Source organism: Podarcis filfolensis (genome assembly GCF_964270895.1).
Source record: "Podarcis filfolensis genome assembly, chromosome: 10".
In the NCBI taxonomy this organism is placed as follows: domain Eukaryota; kingdom Metazoa; phylum Chordata; class Lepidosauria; order Squamata; family Lacertidae; genus Podarcis; species Podarcis filfolensis.
This window is the reverse complement of record NC_139612.1, coordinates 24,329,593-24,350,993: the sequence shown is the minus strand read 5'-3', so window position 1 is coordinate 24,350,993 and position 21,401 is coordinate 24,329,593. Positions and strand designations below refer to the sequence as shown.

The 21,401-nt window shown below is 40.8% G+C and overlaps 2 protein-coding genes across 2 annotated transcripts in view; both read right to left on the bottom strand.

The window, feature by feature from the left end:
* Positions 1 to 21,401, bottom strand: part of IMMP2L (inner mitochondrial membrane peptidase subunit 2) — a 460,855-nt gene that overhangs the window by 418,681 nt on the left and 20,773 nt on the right. The window contains exon 3 of the mRNA XM_083574776.1: positions 18,930 to 19,033. Coding sequence (XP_083430902.1) covers positions 18,930 to 19,033 — 104 coding nt within the window. The remainder of the gene's footprint in view (positions 1 to 18,929; positions 19,034 to 21,401) is intronic.
* Positions 6,018 to 21,401, bottom strand: part of LOC310743932 (uncharacterized protein) — a 419,281-nt gene continuing 403,897 nt past the window's right edge. The window contains exons 3-4 of the mRNA XM_083574676.1: positions 6,402 to 6,906; positions 6,018 to 6,330 (exon numbers count right to left, since the gene is read on the bottom strand). The gene's annotated coding sequence lies outside the window, so the exon portion shown is untranslated. The remainder of the gene's footprint in view (positions 6,331 to 6,401; positions 6,907 to 21,401) is intronic.

The window sequence follows — 21,401 nt, the reverse complement described above, 5'->3', positions numbered from 1 at the left end:
TCCAGCCCAACAATCAGTCTGTTCCCTAAATGGTTTGAGAAGACTCTTCTAGTCAGCTCCTGGCACTGAAGAGCTCATAACTCAGCCCACACACCGAGGCCACTAAAAAAAAGCAGCTTCATAGTAACTTCACACAGCGCATATTTCAGAGCTCCCTGCTATACTTTCCTTAATGCACACTCAAGAGAAATGCTGGCAATGCTACTGCCAAGGAAATAACACTTATTCAATAATATCCATTCTAATCCTCTGGGCTCTTTTTAAGTTAAACCTACTTGTGCTATCCCTTAAGCAGCATCTACAACACTACTTCAAAACATAAGTGCACCCTATAGTTTCCTTTAAATTGTCTCTTTTGACAAGCAGCTAATTAAATTAAGTCTGCAATTCTATCCATACTTACAGGGGAGTAAGTACCATTGAACTCACTGGGGATTACTTCAGATAAGACACAGAATCATAGAATTGTAAGTTGGAAGGGACTACAAGGTCCATCTCTAGAACAACCCCCTGCAATGCAGGAGTCTTTCACCCCATGTGGGGCTTGATCCCACGTGTATAGGGTTGCTTTAAATCAGCCTTCACAATCCGGTACTCTCCATAAATACCCATAAACACCAGCTATACATTTTGTCATGTTTACAGTGAAAGCATGAAGAAGTCTCCGTTTTGCTACATAATAAGATGTGTTCTCTTTTGTGTGTTCAATGCTCTCACTTTGCATGGTAGTATCAGTCTACTAATTTTTCATTTTGAAGTTTCTGTCAGCACCCTGTCTTTTTCTTCTTCTTTTTCTTTTTAAAAATTTTATTTCCTTGCGTATTACATACAAAAAAGGGAACAATACTGAAAAGGGGGTAGAACTTAAGAGGGGAGGGAAAAGGAAAGAAAATGAAATTTAGACAATCTGTTATTAAAATAAAAATTATGACAAAAAATTATGATTACAATTTCATGTTACAATAAAAGTAAAAAATCTCATTATCTTTGTCAGCACCCTGTCTTTAGGGGCTACTCACTGTTATGATTCCTGCCTCTAAGATGGTTGATTAATGTCACTGCTAAAGCACACAAAATCCCTTAATCTGAATACAAGAACTATATGCAAGACAGGCAAAAATCACTCATGTAGAGTACAAGCGTTTCTCATTAAATTGGTCATTTACAATGACAGTTGAAAGACATATGGCAACACTAAACCACTCTTGCTGATGCCCTGCCTGTCATTGATGCTGGTTCCTGCTCCCCCATTATCACTGAGTGGAAAAACCTGAAAATCACCGTTGAAGTTCTAAAATGTATAATTATTAGTAGGGGATAAGAAGAAACAAACTATTAGCTGCCAGGTAGCATGAACACCAAACAAAAAGTTCCCTTAGCAAGAATATCATATGATTTTTTAAAAAACTATCACACATTTTTTCTGGGTGCAATCTGGATTTCAAGAGCATAAAGGTGAGAAGTCACTTATCTACTTACTTGGAAGTGTCAGAAAATTACAGCCAAAAATAATTTTCAGGATGTCTTTAAATATCTAAAATTCTGCAGGATTTAAAAAGAAAAATGGAAATATAGTACTAGTGCGTAGGCACAGTGGAATATCAGTTTTAAGTTGCCTCATCCCTAGAGTTGGCATGGCACAAAGGAGAAAAATCCCATCGAACCAATTAGTACACAGCTTCATTCAAATGGGTCCCAGTATCAATAGTACCAAGAGGAAATAAAGTGGCTGGGAGCCACAAGTCTCTAAAACAGAAACCAGGGCTTACTGCTGTTACTAATTTCATGTGGCGGTTGGCAGGACTGGGAATCAGATACTAGCCTCCAATATTTGTTGCTACATTTTTTTTCTTTCAATCAAATCTAGTTATTTCCCATCTTGGAAAGATCAGTCCCAAGTGTCAGTCCTGAAACCACACTGCTGTTTTCTATTCCCTGGTGGCTCTTGTCTTGACTATAATGCTTGTATTCTTCCCACAGTTGACTTCACTATTCTGTAAGCACATGTCAAACAATTTTGCCACACTGGGGAGGCCACAATTCTCACAAGTCATGTTTACTTTATTCTAAACATAGGCTTGGGTCCATAGGTGCCCTTCTGCTAGCAAAGAGGCACCATCTACTCATGAAGGATAAGGCTACTGACAGCTACCAACCATGATGGCTATGTTCTACCTGCCCCAGATGCTGGCAATCACAAGTGGGGAAAGTACTGTTGCATTTGAGAGAACAGGATGTTGGACTAGATGGGCATTAGGTCTGATCCAGCAAGACTCTTTTTTTGCTCTTGTGGAAAGTCTGTTTCTGATCTATCGGAAGAGCGAGGCATGAGAACAGTGACCCCAAACACACTGTACATGCTCTTTTTCAAAACTTTATATAGCCCCTTTCAGTTTATATCTATGGTCTGGTTCTTCCTTTGTTTAACGTTCCTCAAAAGCTAATGAAAACCCCAATACTTTGGCACGCCAGCTGAAAAGGTGTTCAACCAGCTTGTGCTACTATTCATAGAACACAGCCAATACATTCCCATCCACCCACTTCCACTCACAGTTCTTTGAATCCATACCAATATGAAATTACCTATATTAAAAATTAGAAAACATCTGCAGTGAATAAATGAAAGCAGAGTTTGGAAAGATGTGGCTTGTTAAACAAGATGTTGCACAGATTGCAGCAAAAATCTCAACTTTGATGGAATTAATAAGCTCTCTCTCACACATCCGTCCTCCAACTCTCAACTGGTATGTTATATTGGCACAAGAAAAAGCAAGCTAGAAGATGCTAGGATATTTTCAAGAAGCACAAAACAGACTTAATTCCTTTTGCAGCAAACACATGAAAGACATTGTGCAATTAAGCCCTCTTCAGTCATTCAGTCTGAATGAGTAAAGGGGAAGTGGGGAAGTGAAGGCCCCTCAATGATGCTGTATGAACCAGATAAATTCTCCAGTCAACATGCAACTAGCATATTCTGAAGGGACTGCCTTACTTGCACATAACACTTCCAACACAGGGATGGAATTAACCCTGATCACACATTAGCCGGGGACTGCTCCCAGCATGCACAGCATCTTCAAAGGGGCAGTGCTCGCCCCATACATTCCCACTTGCCCCTTTGCATGCTCAGACTGAATACAAGTGATCAATGCATATCAGCTCTGTAGTTAGTCAGTGAGTCGCAGTCTGTGCTACAGCCTGAACTGCTGCAGCAACAGAAATACTTTCTACTTGGATATATCTGTATATGCAAAGCCTAAAAACTGTACTACTGAAGCCTGATCTTCTGCAGCAGTAAATTATTTTGGACCTTCAGTTGCTTCTGTGTGCTGACTGAATCTGGGGGCAGCTTCTGCTGCATGGGTATCTCACCTCAGAATCCCAACATAGCTTTCACCCAAAATCCATTTGGATGACCAGTGCTGCTATAATATATGCCAAGTACACATCTCCACACTTTGTAGGGTCCATGTTATTTTTTATATATTTGCATTAGGGCAATCAGCAGATCAGAAGGCAGGGAATTATAACCACAGAAATAGCCACTTAATGCACCATCCTTGCCAACTATGAAGTGGCACCTCCTCCCTTTGGTTTCCCCCATGCAGCCATGTTAACTGGGACACTGCTGCAATCGGTGTGAGAACACCTCAGTCAGTTGTGCTTCCACGTTAGGCAAGAGAGTGACGGAAAAACCCCAGCTTCCTTTATTTTTCCATACAGAGGAATCAGCAGTGGTATCCATCAAGGGCACTGTAAACTACAGTGTTGACGTGGATGTGACACATCTCGCCTAAAGCATCGCTGCTAGTACTACCACTGTGGACTCCGTTTGTGGTGTATAAGTGGGGTAGAGGCCCCTTCTCCTCCTTGTCCATGTGGCACCAGCGGCTTCACCAAAGTTTCCAGAAAAGCAAGCCTAGAATTGCTTCTATGTCTTGGTCAGTGGAATTCATTTAGTTATGATCCCCTTTTGGGCAATCATCATGCTACGATGTCTCTGGACATTAGTGCAGACATTTGTGTCAGGGCATGGATGTCCAAGGATATGTGTGCGGTCATCAGCAGTGTGACCTCCTAGTCATCACAAGAAGGAAGGTACGTTATGCTGAACTGAACCAGGTGTGGATACAGAAATGATGAGTGTGATTCAGTAAGGCACGAGTGGGGAATCTCAGAACCAGAGGCCAAATGTGGTGCTCTATGTCTCTCTATCTGACCTTTGTGATTCTCTTCAGGCGACACCCACCACACCTACTTCATACCCTCCTTGTGTATGGTTTACTTGACTTGAATTGTGCTAATTCCTCTCAGATGCTTCTGTGGGGCATAGAAAGTGCATGTGTGAGTGCAGAAACTAGTCTACTACCCCTCCTTTTTCCACTTTTTGCCTCTGGTTTTGCTCATTACTGGCTTGTGGCCCCAGAAAGCTGCCCAGAGAGGAATGAAGCCCTCTATCTGGAAAATGTTTCTCACCCCACTCAAGGGGTAATATACAGTATATTCATACTCATATATTCATAATCAGGACATAATTGTCCTGAACAGTAGCAGGAGGTAAAGATGAAGAACAAAACAGTACTGCTGTTTTGAAAATGACAACAGAAGCCATGTATGCAGATCTCCCCTTCCATTTTTCTGGATCAGAGCTCCTCTGAGTTTAATGCTGAATGTTCTGCAAGACAGTCACCAATGACTATATTTTCATTCCCTGAAAAGACAGGTGTGTGACATTTTCCATTTCAGTAAACTGTTACATGAAATGTAACATGCTCTGCAAAAAGCAAGGCTACACAGCAGAATGAATTGAGAACTTTGAGGGGAAGGTCATCAGCTAGAGTAATTTAGCATAGCCTCGGTGATTTCAGGGAAACTTCAAATTTATGCCAGTTCAGATTTGGCTCATAAACTGAAGAGAAGTTCCCATAGGAGCTTTTTTCAAGGATCATAAACATCCACTATACTGTCAAATACGTTCAAGCCACACCAAGGTAAAGCCAAGCTTGAGGAACCAAATGTTGTTCTGAGCACTCACCTGAACATATTTTTTGATATCTACACAAAATAAGGACTCTCGCTAGCTTGCTCTGTGGCATGAAGAACTCATTTGATGGAGCTTATGGAAGAGTTTGGGATAGATACAAAGGTATTCACTAATGGAAAAGCACATTGTGCTCACATAAAGGCTGTATATGACCAAGCAGAAGAGTGTTATGCAAGAAAAATGAGCCGGCGCCAACGGCTCCTTCTGAGTAAGAGGGAGAAGCCCTGCAGAAAGTGGGTCTATCCGCTACGGCGAAGCGGAGACCCGATCGGAAATCGCAGGCAGAAGGAGCCTGCGAGCGTGGGACTCAGCGGGCACCATTTGCGCCCCCCGAATCAGCGAAGGAACCCCTTTAAATTTTATATTGTAATTTTCTTTTCCATCGTTTTTGTCATATAATGGCAAAAGCCCCAATACATTTGTGTGCTACGATGCAAAGCATGAGTTCACTTGAGCAAGAGTTCAACAGAACTCTTACTGTCTGTAATATGCTCATAAGCTGATTTACATTTCCCCCCCCCAAATGTGGTTTTATTATTGCTAGTGGTCCCTTTGGGGACAAAAGGCAGGTTATAAATTTGAAGGAACAAATCAATAAATCTCATAAAAACTCCCCTGCATACTCCCTTTATAGTAAAAATAATTATGATAGTTTCCAATTAAGAGCATTTATTTGTTGCTAAAGAAAAAATTAATGAGGTATGGCTAACTGGATTTCAAAACTTCGTGAAAGAATAGAGAGAATGGCTCAGGACCGCAATACCTCAAGGACCACCTCTTTCCATATGAACCTGCGCGGACTCTCAGATCATCCTCTCGAGGCCCTTCTTTGTGTGCCTCCTCCACGAGAGGTCCAGAGGGTGGCAACATAAGAACAGGCCTTTTCTGCAACGGCTCCTTGTTTGTAGAATGCTTTCCACAAGGATTGGCTGGCGCCTTCATTATACATCTTTGTTCTTATTTTTATTATGCATTTTGTGTTTTTTATATTAAAATTTTATGTTGTGAACCACCCTGATATCTACGGGTATAGGAAGGTATAAAAATTTAATAAATAGTAATAATAATACTTAGCCTGTAGCTTTCTTGTATATTAGCTATACTACATTAGCTATATATGGTTCATATGGTATAGCATATGGGTAGGCAAACTAAGGCCCGGGGGGCTGGATCCAGCCCAATCACCTTTTAAGTCCGGCCCGCAGATGGTCAGGGAATCAGCATGTTTTTACATGAGTAGAATTTGTCCTTTTATTTTAAATGCATCTCTGGGTTATTTGTGGGGTCTGCCTGGTGTTTTTACATGAGTAGAATGTGTGCTTTTATTTAAAATGCATCTCTGGGTTATTTGTGGGGCATAGGAATTCATTCATTTTTTTTCCAAAATATAGTCTGGCCCCCAAAAGGTCTGAGGGACAGTGGACCGGCCCCCTGCTGAAAAAAATTTGCTGACCCCTGGTAGGACCTACATTTTTTTTATTGCACACAGCCCAATACATGCAGCATTTGACTTAATAATGTGGCTTTAATGATAAATCTCTAAATATTTATTTATTATTTTAAAAATGAAATAATACCTATTTTTAAAAATATTGATACTTCTACAGAAGTGTTAACTGTTGCTAACATAAAACACTAGGGGCAGGGCAAAACTCCAAAGTAGGGGAACTCAAAAATAGGAGCACCCTTGCTCTAATAATTAAAACAATTTCATGCAAGCGAGCCCCTTCAAGCTTAGCTGCATTCAAACTGTGGATTGTGTGCAACTCCACCATTTATAGCTGGAGTTTATGGAAAGTGCAAATGCTCCACAAAGTAGCAAGCCGTGCCAGGACTCCTAGACCAGGTCTGCCATTTGCAGCCTGACAGCATGGATGCTGACAAACAGTGTTGGATTCCACAGTAACTGAATGCATTCCAGGTGTATCCCAACTAGGACTCTCTTTCGCTGTCAGTGCCCACAATCTTGGGACTGCAAATCAGCCTGGTACAGCCCCAGGGGTTGAAGGATGTCTCCCAGACTGCATAGGATTGGCTGTGCTTCTCAGGCTCTTTCTTTATAGCTCAGTATGATGGGCACTTAAAAGTGACCCAAGATCTCAGGCTGCAAACAGTAGCCAGCAACACAAAGCCAAAGACTTGCAACGTCACTTGCAGCCCAAGAAACTATCTGCTTGGGGAAGGGGGCAGGAAACTGGGCTGTTTAAATGTCACTTGAGGCAGCTGAAAAGTCTGTTTTCCAACTGTTCTATTGATTTATCAACTGCGGAAGTCAGTACTTGCCTCTTTCTAGAAAACTGAAAGCTCTGCCGAGCTTGGAGCTCAGCCATGGACCTCACCTGTACAAGTATACAAGCACATCACTCAGCAGTGATACAGTAGTAGATTTCAGTATAGTAACAGATACACTAAAAAGAAGGTGCCACTTAAAGTAGAATTAATAGATTTGGCACATCTGGAAGTGACACTTTGAGCAACTAAGTCTACTAAATGCATCATGCCTACTACTAGCTTTCATATTTTGAGTGCAACTATCTTCAGGATAAGATGTAGCACCCCAAGGGCTGCAGCCAAGTGCTGCACTGCTGAACCTGGTACCCAGTACACAAGGGAAGTACTGCACTACAATATAAATGGTCACCAATAAGAAATTTCTAGAACAGTGCCCCAGGAGGCCTTTTATAAATGGCGAGATGAAGAGCCTTTCAACTTCAAATTTCCCTCAGTGGTTTATCTGTTGCTGCATTAGCAAAACCTGTGAACTGAAAACGCTGCTGAGTTGCTGTGCATATAATTACCGACTCTCTTTCCATTCTACTAAAATACATTTCGCACAAACAGAATTATCACTGCTTTAAAAAAAATAAAATCTGTTGAGATACATCTGGGAAGTGATCTGAACATCCCTTCCGCTAAATGATTTATCGGACAGGGCAGAAGAAGTGTCAGGAGTTGACTTCATCAGATACCTCCCAAGGCCCAGATTGCAGTTGGGGGAAAATATCAAAGAGCTTTTAAGGCCAACAATTCATTATCGCAGAACTCTATGTGGAGTCCACTTCAGCTGATGTCCACAGAAGCTTACAACATAATCGATGTTACTTTTTCCAACATTATTAGTCCAACAATAGCTGTTGATGAAACTCTCATCATCCCTATGCAGGAGATGATGGGAATTTATTAAAGTTCTATACCACCCTTCATCCGAAGATCACTAGGGGCTTTACAATATAAAAACACGAATATACATGCCATAGCAACAAACAAAAACAACCCCAGACACAGTTTAAAAGGCCATAGATGGTTTAATTAGCCAAAGCTAACAAAGGTGCCAGGCTGGCCTCCCTGGGGAGAGCATTCCACAAGGGGGGAGCCACCGCAGAAAGAGCCCATTCTCATGTTGCCACCCTCTGGAGCTCCTGTGGAGGAGGTACATGAAGAAAGGCCTCAGATGATGATAACAGGTTCCAAGTCAGCTCATATGGTGAGAGGCAGTCCTTGAGGCATTGCAGTCCTGAGCTGTTTAAGGCTTTACAGTGGTACCTCTGCTTACATACATAACTCGTTCCCGGAGGTCTGTTCTTAACCTGAAACTGTTCTTAACCTGAAGCTAATGGGGGCCTCCCGCTGATGCTGCGCCGCCGCACAATTTCTGTTCTCATCCTGAAGCAAAGTTCTTAACCTGAAGCACTATTTCTGGGTTAGCGGAGTCTGTAACCTGAAGTGTATGCAACCTGAAACTTATTTAACCCGAGGTACCACTGTATAGGTCAGAAACTATTTATTTGGTAGCCAGTGCCGCCAGGCCAGGATTGGCATTGTATACTCAAACCGTCTTGCCCCAGTGAGCAATCTGGCCACTGAATTCTGCACTAGCTTAAGTTTCCAATCTATCTTCAGAGGCAGCCCCACATATAATGCATTGCAGTGATTTAACATAGAACATAGGCAACAGAAGATACACTATCACTGTCCAAATGAGTGCAGCTGGGCCACCAGCTGGCATTCCATGGAAGGATGGCATTCCATGCCACCAGCTGGAAGGATGGCATTCCATGCCACCAAGGCCAGACTCAAGTGACAGCAATGGATACAGAAACTACATGCCTGCTCCTTCAGAGACACAACCTCCCACCCATGCCGTCTAGAAATCCACCCACTAACAGTGTCTCAGTCTTTTCTGGACTGAACTTCAGTTTGTTGGCTCTCATCCAGCCCATTACCGAGGCAAGACAACGGTCCAACGTATCCACTGCCACACTTGCTGGTGTAAAGGAGAAGCAGACCTTTGTGTCATCAACATATTGCTCACAATGTACTCCAAATCTCCGGATGACCCCACTCAGTGGTTTCATGTAGCTTTAAACAACATGGGAGATAAAACTGAACCCTGACAAACCCCACATTGAAGGTTTCATGGGGCTGAAAAGCATTCCCTAAGCATCACCCTCTGGAAGTGACCAGCCAGGTAGGACTGAAACCACTGCAAAGCTGGTGGGGACCCCAGGCTGAAGAAGACTATGCTACAAGGACTGCTGTTTTTTTCTGCAACAGGCTAACATGGTTATCCCTATGGAAATTGCTATCCAAATTTGGGGCACAGGGGACACACGGTCAATCACTGGATCCTCCTGCTGCTGCTCCTTGCTTTTTGACTGTTTTTCTGTTCTCTGCTAATTGTTTGCAAGTTCCCCAAGTTGGTTAGGCTTGTTTGTCAACAACAAAAAACCAAATCTTTATAGAAACCGGCCCTGTCCTATGGAGCAGCCTGCCAACAGAGTTTCAGAGGGCACCTTCTGCACCAAATTTTAAATGCCTTTTCTATTCTGCCAGGCCTATGTGGGCAATTTAAGAGTACACACACACACACCCCACGATCTACTGATGTTTGTTTTAACTCTTTTGCTTAAGCTTTTTTAATTTTTTATGATTTTACTATACAGTATTTATATTTTTTTTAAATAAATGAAATAAATCAGGATTAGCAATCTCTGTGTGCCTAGTCCTTTCATTCCCCGCACTCTGTCTTTATCTGGTGATGGTGTCATACAACAACAGTTGAGAACCTCAGTCTACAGAAACTCTTTATCTTTATTGGTCCTTAACTCCTTCCAGAAGCTTTGATGAAGTACATTAGGATATGAACAAAAAGTCCCACCTATAGATTAAAATAGAAACAAAAAGCAATAGTTTTATCATTTTGCTCAACGAACTTGGAAAAATAAGCAGAGTAATCTGCTTCAAGCAGTGAATGATTAACTTCAGGTGGCCTTCATTAGAAAACAATGGATTCTCTGAACATCGTTTATGTACAGCTGAAATTTTGAGTCGTCTGTTTTCTAGTTTAAACAATATATTAATAATTCCAAGTCATATGTATATAATTAATGTAATATTTTAATCACAGGATTATTCTCTTTGCCATGAGAGAAACAATGAATGGGTAGTTTGTTGTACAGGATATTTGTTTGCAGAATTCATTCTTCCACAAATGGCTTAATCGTTTAAATACTGTTACAGTCAGTTGCAGCTGACCTCACATCTTTTAGCTTGGTAACAAGACTCCCTTAGGCCAGCTTAGCAATATTATGAGAATCATAAATATTAAATTGCAGGATGTACCATTTAGGAACCCTTCAATGAGTTATACTTAAGCCAAGCATATGAATTCTGCTTACACACCAAATGCATTTAAATCTAAATGGTGTCATTGAAAGAAAATGAGAGCTGATAAGTAGTACAGAATGTTTTTTGACATGTGCATCTTTGCATATAATTGAGCTTTTCATGTAGAAAAAAAGGACAGACCACTTCCATAGAAGAATTAACACAAAACCCATGCAAACGTCAACATTGTATATTGTAACTGGACTTCCCCCCCTTTTTCTTTTTTTTTGGGGGGGGGGGACTGCAGAGGTCCTTCCCTACTCTCAAATACATGAAGAAGAATGTGTGTATCTGTCATCAAATGCTCTAATCTGTACATGAGTTTCACATTGATTCCTATAGTGAATATTACAGGGAACCAGACAGAGGGCCTTCTCGGTAGTCGCACCCACCCTGTGGAATGCCCTCCCATCAGATGTCAAGGAAACAAACAACTATTTGACTTTCAGAAGACATCTGAAGGCAGCCCTGTATAGAAAGGTTCTTTAATGTTTGAAGTTTAACTGTGCTTAATTGTTTAATTTGTTGGAAGCCACCCAGAGTGGCTGGGGCAATCCAGTCAGATGGGTGGCATATAAATACATTATTATTATTAATATTATTAATATTATTATTAATGCCATTGCAAGCAATCTACACTGTATGAAATGGTCATCATCTAGGATTCCTAAGTATTAGAACTGAGTGCTGTGGGTGCTGGAAACTATTTAATGAATACTATTTAATGAAAAGTTTGACCCAGTGGTTAGAAGCCCATATCCCCACTCAGCCATGAAGCTCACTGGGTGAGCTTGTGCCAATCAACATATCTCAATCTAACCTACTTCACAGGGTTGTTGTGAGGAAAGATTGTGAAATGGGAAAACTACATGCTGAGCACCTGGGAGCAAGAGTGAGATATAAATATAATAATAAAAACACCCATGAAATTCACAACTCGGTGAACAGAGGCCTCACTTTGAAAGCAAAGCAAATCTTGCCCTTCTTAAGCTTTCACATATATTTCTGCATAGAGAGTCTGACTCCACATATCTATGTTGTCACCAAACCAGAAGGAACAGGTACAATTTCCATCAATTTATAAAGTTTTACTTATTGATTTTATCTCCATTTTCGAAACATATTTTTCCCTGAGTGGCAAACACCCTTGGTGTTCGTTACCTCTAAATAATAGTATAATAGTACATTATTAAAGTAAAGGTGCCTACATTAAAGGTAAATTCAAGGTGAAGAGCTTAGGTACCAATTAAATTGGCAACATTTCCCCAACACAATACAAGCTGTTTCAATCAAGATGCCAAGAAACACCTGATGGAGAATAGTTGAAAGGGTTAAAGAGAAAGTGATCATTAATTAAGCCCATTATTATGTGATACGAACATACAATATGCGCTGCTGGTTAAAACACCCCAGTTCCAATCTTATAAATTTATGCATCTAAGCAGCTTGCTGGCATGCTAAGTCTTTCTAAAGGGAAATATTCACTACTGTAAACTTAACATTGCTTTATCCCAAAAAGAAGTCTAAGCAGAAAATGAAAGGGAGATGGAAAGCAGACAGTTTCACTAGACCTTTGAAATAAGGTAGTCCTCTATATCAAAACTGCCTGATCTTCAAGATATGTATTCTTACACTGTCCTTCAACATCCATCACGGGCGGAACACGGGAAATAAAGCAAAAAAGCAATGTAATAACATTAAAAGTTGTATTATATCTAAGAAGACCATCTAGCCCAATATAGTCAACAATGACTGGCTAAGAAGGGATTTTGGTTGTTGAATAAATATTTGGCCAAACTGTGCATAACTCCCAGACTTCAGTTGTGTGGTTCAGTACTCTTTGTAAACTTGCAGTGATACACTGGGCACATTTATCAAAGGCATGCCTTTCAAAAACAATACACTGTAAACATATTACTTGTGTCATGTCGCATGTGTTGCTTAGAGAAAAACCAATAAAATTAGAAACAGTATCTATGCTGTAACAAGCTCTATAACAGCTGTAGCAAGGGAAATGTGGTCTCTACTGCAAAGAGAGAAAATATAATACTAGCAAGCAAAGGATAATGGCATCCTGTATACCCAGAAGGCCTGCTGCATTGTTTGTGTCTGCTTAACTTCCCCTTTACACTCAACACAGTCTATTTTTAACTTGCTGTTGGATATGACCTTACAGCCGAGATGCTGTGGAAACGTATTTAAATGCATGATCATGCACTCCTACAGTGTTCTTCCCTGCTAGAGGATATTGACAACTAAAGGCTGGCTTTTAAAAACAAAAACAGGGGGGCAGGGAAACACATTTGCATTAATCCACATAACCTCCAAGTTCAAAAGGCTTGGCATTGCTGCTAAACTCTTTAATGTGAAATTAGGACCCCAATTCTGTATCCTTACAATTGTGTGTGTGTGTGTGTGTGTGTGTGTGAGAGAGAGAGAGAGAGAGAGAGAGAGAGAGAGAGAGAGAGAGATATTAAATGCTTGCTATACAGGACAAAATTAAGACCAAAAAAACCCCTCTTAATATATTAAAAAAAAACAAAAACATGACCCTAATGGATGCTATGTGTGTCTACCTTAAAAAATGGTTTGGAAGCTTCCGTTCTTGCAAAATGTGGCAGCAAGAACATTTATAGAAGCTAGGCATTCTGATCACATTTAGGGCTGGGCAAAGCATAGTGATATACCAATACATCACAATGCCTGAAATAAGGATGGAACTATGTAGAGGTGAGCAGTAGGGCTGGGCAATATCTGGTTTTCAACATCATGATATATCACCAGATAAATAAACACTGTGATATTCTTTGACAATCACTCATAGCCGAGTGATATACTGATATATTACAATGTCTAAAATAAGGATGGAGCTATGTAGAGGCAATGGCTGGCTTCATGGTTGTTTTTTTCCTGCATTGTTATTTTTGCATAACACACACACAAACACACATCCTTGTTCGTGATATATTTCCAAGTCAAAAATTATGAAACCAATATCACAATATGGACTTCAAACCGGCTTAGGACAATATTATCACCCAGCCCTAATCACATTGCACCATTTTCTCTGGCCGCCTATTTGTTTTCAAGCCCAATTTGACGTGCTGGCATTAACCTGTAAAACTCTAAATGGTCTAAGACCAGGCTACCTGAAAAACTACTGGAAATTGTATGAACCACCAAGGTCTCAATTTCAGCATTTGAGATTCTGCTTCCTGGTCCACCTGGAGGGGCTGCTAGGCTAGCAACTACCTTTTCTGTGATGACCATGCATCTCTAGAATATTCTCACAGAGAAATTCATTCACTCCTCCTGCCTCCCCTCTCAGACTGGCATTTGCAAGGGGCCTAAAGACTTTTTCATTCATGTTGGATTTTGTATGATTTACGGTTCTATATATTCATACCTGTTATATCTGCCACGGCCACTGCAATTTTAAAGTTGTTTTATTTGCTGGTGAATTGCTTTATTCATTTGTTTGCTCTTCTCATTGTTTTTGTGCAAATTATTATGTTTATTTTGGACCATCATAAACTGCCTTCGGAGGACAATTTATCCTGAAAGACAGTTTTGAAATCCATCATGTAAATAAGTACAGTCATACCTCGTGTTACGTTTGTTTTTTCAGGTTACGAACACGGCAAATCCCAGAAGTGTTTACTTCCAGGTTCGGCCTGCGATCTGCGCGCTTCACACATGCCCAGAAATGCTCTATCGTGTTTCACGCATGCGCAGTAGCGGCGCTCTACTTACGGACTTTTTGGGGTGCGAACGGCACCCCGAAATGGATAGCGTTCGTAAGTAGAGGTACCACTGTAATATGTGAACATCTGGGGATGATGTTGGATCAGACAAAATTCTGTTCCCACAGTGGTGAAAGATGCTTCTAGAAGGCCACACAAGGAGGCAAGAGGGCAAGATTTGGGGAGTTGTTCCTCCCATCAGCTGGTACTTAAGGACATACTGACTCTGAGCCTGGAGGTTGCATATAACTAATAGTACTGATACAGCTGTTTCATCTATGGATTTGCTAAACCCCATTCTAAAGCCATCTGTGTTAGTAGCTATCACATCATCTTGCGGCAGCAAATTGATATATGATGGTGTGAGGTACTTCATTTTGTCTGTCCTGAATATTCTGTCAATCAGTTTAATTGGATGACCTGAGTTCTAGTATTATGAGAGAAAGAGAAAAGAATGGATGCAGCAGGGGAGTGACAGTTGCTTTCTGTATCGTAACTGTTTTGCCATCTGCTCACTGGTTTCAGGAAAAGGCGATTCAGAAGAACTGCATGGGTGCAAATCCTTACATGTTATTCGGCTGGCGAAGGCATTGTAACCATGCCAATGCATGTATCTGTAAAGGGGAATCTGTGTCTCGCTTGGTAGTCAGGCAGCACCAAGGCTTCCAATTAAAATATAGTAACAGCTGTGCTTTTCTATACTAAATGGGATATTTATGCTGGTGATTTCCCATCTTGATGCAACTTTAAGAATTCCTAAAGAGCCATATGCATCATTTTAACACAGAAGAAAGCAATTGCAGAGAAAATACTGGCAAACCCTTGAGAGAAAGATTAAGGTGGGTGTTTAGATTTGCTTAATTTATGTTTTTAAATTTTTAAATTGGTCTCTTTCAAGCTACAAATCTCTTAACTTTTTTCTTTCTTTTCTTTTCTGGTCTCCTATTCCTTTCTATTCCTTAGTTTGGGAAAGCTGCTTATCATAGATCAGAAGAGCACTCCAAAGGTTTACTGATGTATTTAACGCTCTTAGGATTCACTTACTCTAATCACAAACCTTAGATGATGTGGACAGTGCTGCATAATTACAACAGACAATACTTGAGACTATCAGAATGAATAAGATTATCAATGGATATTAACTATAATGGTTTTAGAGAACATTTGGTTTGAGTACCAGCTGAGTTACAAAAGAGGCTCAAACTATGAGACACTAGAAAATATCAAAGGAAACTAAATTTCTTTGTAATTTTGTGGTGCAAATATAGCCTTTAAAGCATTCAGAAAACATTTAGAACCAAGAATCTATTTCTATTTGGTCTGAGCCATTAAAAGTTCTTTATTACCCAAGCTTGCTTAATGGCACCTAGGTTGCATTCAAACATGAGATTATTGCATTAGTTTTACTGGTTATAATGCTAGTGCTTCTTTCTCAATTTCAAACATTCCTTTTACATTACAGTACCTGTTGCATTACAGAACTGTGGTTTATTTTTGTTAATAAACCACCATTTCACACTAAATTTTAAATAGCGGAAAGAACTGTATGCTGGGATACCTCCTCAAATTTCTCTTGCAGTTTTGACAATGTTCTTAAATTATTCTTTTCCCCCCTCAGTTTAACCAATTCTACTATGTCTTCATTTTGTCTACAGTATACTGAAACCCAAAGATTAATGTCTGCCATCTCTGAGGTACAAACAAATCTAAACTAAAATAAGATGTGCCTAGGTAGTGTGGTGGAATGAAATCAGGCGAGGGGTGGGGAAGCTTAACTCAGGATAATTCCACCACAACAATTCCAATCAGTAAGCGCTGTATGTCTTTGGAAAGAGCAGCTGCTGATTACAATCCGTTGTATTTCAAAAACAATAATGATCAGATGCAGCAGATTTAACACCAACATTTTCAGCTAATAATTTACTAAAGAGGCTATTATTTATGGATGCACTGACACTGCATGCTTTATTTCAAACCATCAATAACTTACACTACATTTCGCTGCCTAGTATTTATGACTACCAAAAAGCTGCATCCATTTGGTTTCCTCTGCATAGAATTTTAATCTGACTGTGCTAGTTATTAATTTACTTTCTTTCTGGGTTTTTGCTTCAATTATGTTCTATTATTATTTTATTGTGCTTGTACACTACTTCAGGTGCCACTTTTAATGGCAGAAAATGGGGCATAACAGGAAATAAGATACCCAAAGAATTCACAACACATTGTTGAACTTCTCAGCAGATCAAAATCTTTTGGGAAGAGGTGGCAGGGAGAAGTTTATTGAAATATAACATAAAGTAATGAAATTCCATAAAAATGAAGATTATCAGATTCAGGTTTCCAAAATTCCATTTATTCAGAAGGGTTCATACAATGTTATAGTCTTTATTGTAACCTTTGATTGATGTACACCACTAGGGCATCACTTCCACCATAACCACAACCATCCTTTGAAACCAAGTGTTTGGGAAACACAGTAGTGTATTGAATCTTACCATGCACCTTAACATAAGAAAGAGATATTTATACAGGCAAGTAACAGCAAAGGCTCAGCAGCACACCAAGGGTCCATTAGTCATTATTCCAAAGTCAAGGCATGAGATTCAGAACTGGACAGAAGCAATGAAGATGTCTCATCCATTGGCATGGCTCTCCCGCCCAGCTTTTAACAACAGGGTATGACAAGTTCACTTGCAAGACTCCCTTGCCTTATGGAAATTCCATGTGTGCAGATGCACACTTTGTCTGTTCCCACCTAAAAAGATAGCACCTGGATCTTGGGAACAAGAGCCTCTGCCCCTCTGACTCCAGTTCAGCCACCTCTGTCTCCTGCTCAGCTACCCGCACCAGCTGGCTGCAGTTTTCTCCCTCCAAAATGAGGCTCTGAGCTATGTGGGCAGTGCATCAGGGAGAACCAGCAGGTCAGTTTCCCCCTCTGGGCACCCTGGAGTCGGAAGGGAAGGAACTGCAGTTCTCCATCCCTGGGTACCAGCCTTCAACCACCACCACTGCACCTTCCTCCTACTTCTCAACTGTCTGAGGCTGCCAAACCAAGCCAGACCCTTACAGAGCCAAGGGGCCCGGGAACGTTTCAAGAAAGTTTACCCCTTTCCCATACACATTACTGGTGAGGTTTCTCTTGACATTAAGAGGAGAAAGAACTAAGACAAATTAGGACAACTTTGGCCATGCAATCCTGAATGTTATTTTTTCGGGGGAGGAAGAAAGCTTTATCCTGTAGCACGTGGAAGTCCAAAGTAGCCAGTGAAGGACATGGAAGGTCAAAGGAGGCAACAAAGGCCAAATATGGCAGATTTCCCCTTGACAGTGCTTGTGCCTGAGTGCTTTGTTTTCTTGCTCCTCCACAAAGTAATTACAGTTCCTCCAACACAAGGTCGTTGAAAATGGGTATCTGTGCATTAATCTTACTTATGAGTGGGTTTGTTGCATCCTGTTTTTGGAGCCTTATCAGACATAAGCAGCAACTATGCATATAATAAGCACATAAATAAGAATGAGCTTCACAACATTACCGCTGGAAGATCATCACCAAAAAAAAGTCATAATAGCGTTATTGCAAAATGCAACAGCAAGCTGCTAATACAGAAACAACCAATAAATGCTACTTGTGTACTCTGAGAATTTCTAACAGTATACATAAAAAATATACCTTTCCCAACAACCAGTTCCAGTGTGGACAACTTTCAGCAGGGGAAAACCAAAGACAACTCTCATAGCTGTCTGTTCAGTGCATGCATTGATTATAAAGCTAAAAAATAAATTTTGTCATTAGAGCATGTACCATCAATTCGCTTAATGTCATTGTGTCTGTTCTGCACAATTCGACATTCCATTTCTACATTGCATTAAGAGCAGGACAGTTTACATTATCTAAATGGAGGGAAGCATTGAACAGAGAAACAGTGCCACCTAATGGCTACTCACTCCATGAATAAGTCAACAACTGATTCAGGAATGTTTCAGGAATGACCAATTTTGGTCCAACTTCCACATCATACTTCTTCCTGAAATGGAGCAATGCCAACATCTACATCAAAGCAGATCAAGTATTGCGTTCCACACTAAGAGGAATCTGATTAGGAGGCAACATATCTAAATCTTTAATCCAACCAATTCAACATATTTTTCTACCATCTTTCACTGTGGTCTTATTATTCATATAATTATCATTATTAATGCTGCATCACTGCAGGCTGCTTACATTTGCATTTCTTATTCACAAGTATGTATTGCCACATATACTGGCATTGCGCTTTCAAATGCATGATGATAAACGCTTTGAAGATCTGGAATTCAACAGTAATAATTGAATTTGTTACTCATGCAACGAATCTGTTGTGTTCTTGTCTGCAGCCATAACTGCGTAACAGCATTTCACATGAAAACCTTTGAAGAACATTAATGGACCAAAGAAGAATGCAGATATATTGAAGTTTAGTTTAGTTACTTACACCAGTGAAACTATGTCTCCACGTTGCACTTCATAATTTCTAATACTCCAGTGGTTTAAAAGAACTACATCAGATTCCTGTCTTCCTCCAGGATTCAAAGAAGGCTGAGAAGAAGATAAAAAGAGATAGAGAGAGATGAGAGTTCTGTTGTATGAAAAGCAAAATTCAATCAACTAAGATTAATATGTATAGTCCATGGAATATATTATCTATAAGGAGGACCACCACCCCTGATCATCTCAGACTGCATTTTAAGATAACGTTCATTTATTTTAAAGAACACCTGGGCTACTGATGCAACCCAGTTAGGAAACTTACACATGCATCTGCCTGTCATTCCTTTAAAATGGAATTTCCCAAGATACCACTCTATTTCAACCTCATCAAGCTGCTCTATAAGCTCAGGCTACAAAAGAGAGTTTTGTTGCTTCACAGGGAAAACTGACAGGAAGGAGGCTGAGAAGTAACTTCTGTGCCACAGATACATCTCTCAATATCACAAAATTCACCCTTAAGGTCACGGGGAATGTTACTGCTCACCAAAGTGAAATCAAGTATAGAGAATGGAATATGCAATGAGATGTATATTGATAACATTATGCAAAGGCTGTTGAAACACCCATTATACAAAAGGGTTTCAAGATGTTCTATAGATAGGTTTTGTTGATCTACGACTAACACAAAACCAATTGCAAGAAGGTGCGCTTCCATAGCAAAATGCAGGGGAGGAGGAAACTATATGCTTACATAAACAACTAATCAGTATGAAAATAGTGAATACCCCCATAGTAAAAATGATTTATGACTTGTTAAGAAATGAAAGAGCAGTTTCATTTTGCCCTGACAATGACAAAAATAAGACACAACAAATGAATACAGGAAACCATGAGATTAAAAATACTGTTCCTAATCTGAAGGAAGTGTTCCCAGTCCAACAAATAACATTTCTATATTGAAAGTGTATTCCACTTTGCTGCTCATTAATGAGTTTCAAAAACAGAAACAATAACATCTTCCTACAAAGCAAACTGGGATATTTTTCTCCATAAAAGGTAAAGGTACCCCTGCCCGTACGGGCCAGTCTTGACAGACTCTAGGGTTGTGCGCTCATTTCACTCTATAGGCCGGGAGCCAGCGCTGTCCGCAGACACTTCCGGGTCACGTGGCCAGCGTGACAAGCTGCATCTGGCGAGCCAGCGCAGCACACGGAACGCCGTTTAACTTCCCGCTATAAAGCGGTCCCTATTTATCTACTTGCACCCGGGGGTGCTTTCGAACTGCTAGGTTGGCAGGCGCTGGGACCGAACGACGGGAGCACACCCCGCCGCAGGGATTCGAACCGCCGACCATGCGATCGGCAAGTCCTAGGCGCTGAGGTTTTACCCACAGCACCACCCGCGTCCCTTATTTTTCTCCATAGCATTAGTCTAAAGCAGGAAATAAATAGCAGTAGAGGTTATTGTTGGGTATTTGTTAGGAGTCCAATATGGACTCAACAGAAACAGCCATCTCAAAAAAATTCAGAGGCAGAGTTTTCAAAAATGCTTGGTTTGTGTGTGCACACATAAAGACATGAAGTGCATGAGACCCAATGAGGACGCATTACATAAGGGTCCACAAGGTCTGACACCGAACGACAGAAAAGGGGCACATTTGTTTCAACCAAGGCCCCCACAAGGTAGAATTCCCTGCTGTCAATTAGACCTATTAGGAGTTATTCCAGAAGATTTAAAAGTAGCACAAGCTAACACATAAGTGGGCAATCTGTGGGCTACCTGTGGCTCTCAGGGTTTCTTCCCCCAGCAGGGGTAAACTTTGGTCTTTCAAATTTCAGCAGTGCTGTGCAAGTCCAATATTCAGTGCTCTCTCTCCCCCGCCGTCTCTCACCTTGTTCTGTTCAATTCACAATGCCACCATTGTGATGCCCTGCAATGTCTCCTAGGCTTGGTGCCCAGTGCAGCGGAAACAGTTGTGCTACCCTAAATCCATCTCTGCTCCCCAGTGGCCCTCTGCCCACTTTTCCAGACTGAGGTCAGCAATGCAGAGATGAGGAAGTGGGAAAGAAAGTACAGAGAATTGAAGATGCTGCAAGAGTCATTCCCTCCCCACCACCAATTTCCTCCTTCATGTACTTTTCCAGGCTGGAATTGATGACTAAGATGAGATCAGGTGTCCTGGACAGAGGCAGAGTTAAAAAAATGCTTGGTTCCTATATGTATAAGCACACAGTTTCATAATTCTGTCTACACAGATTCTAGCTGTCTAGGAGAGCAACCTCTCCATATGAAAATTTTTCCCCCTCTATCAGATCTGGGAGCAGAGCAGGTGAGAATGTCCACAGCAAGAGGCCTGGGTTGTTCCTGACATACAGCTCTTTCCTAAGACAGGTGATAATTTGCATTAGTGGAGATCCGAATAGCTATCATGTGGCCCTGTCACCATCCTCCTTCAAAAAGAAACACATTTGGTCAT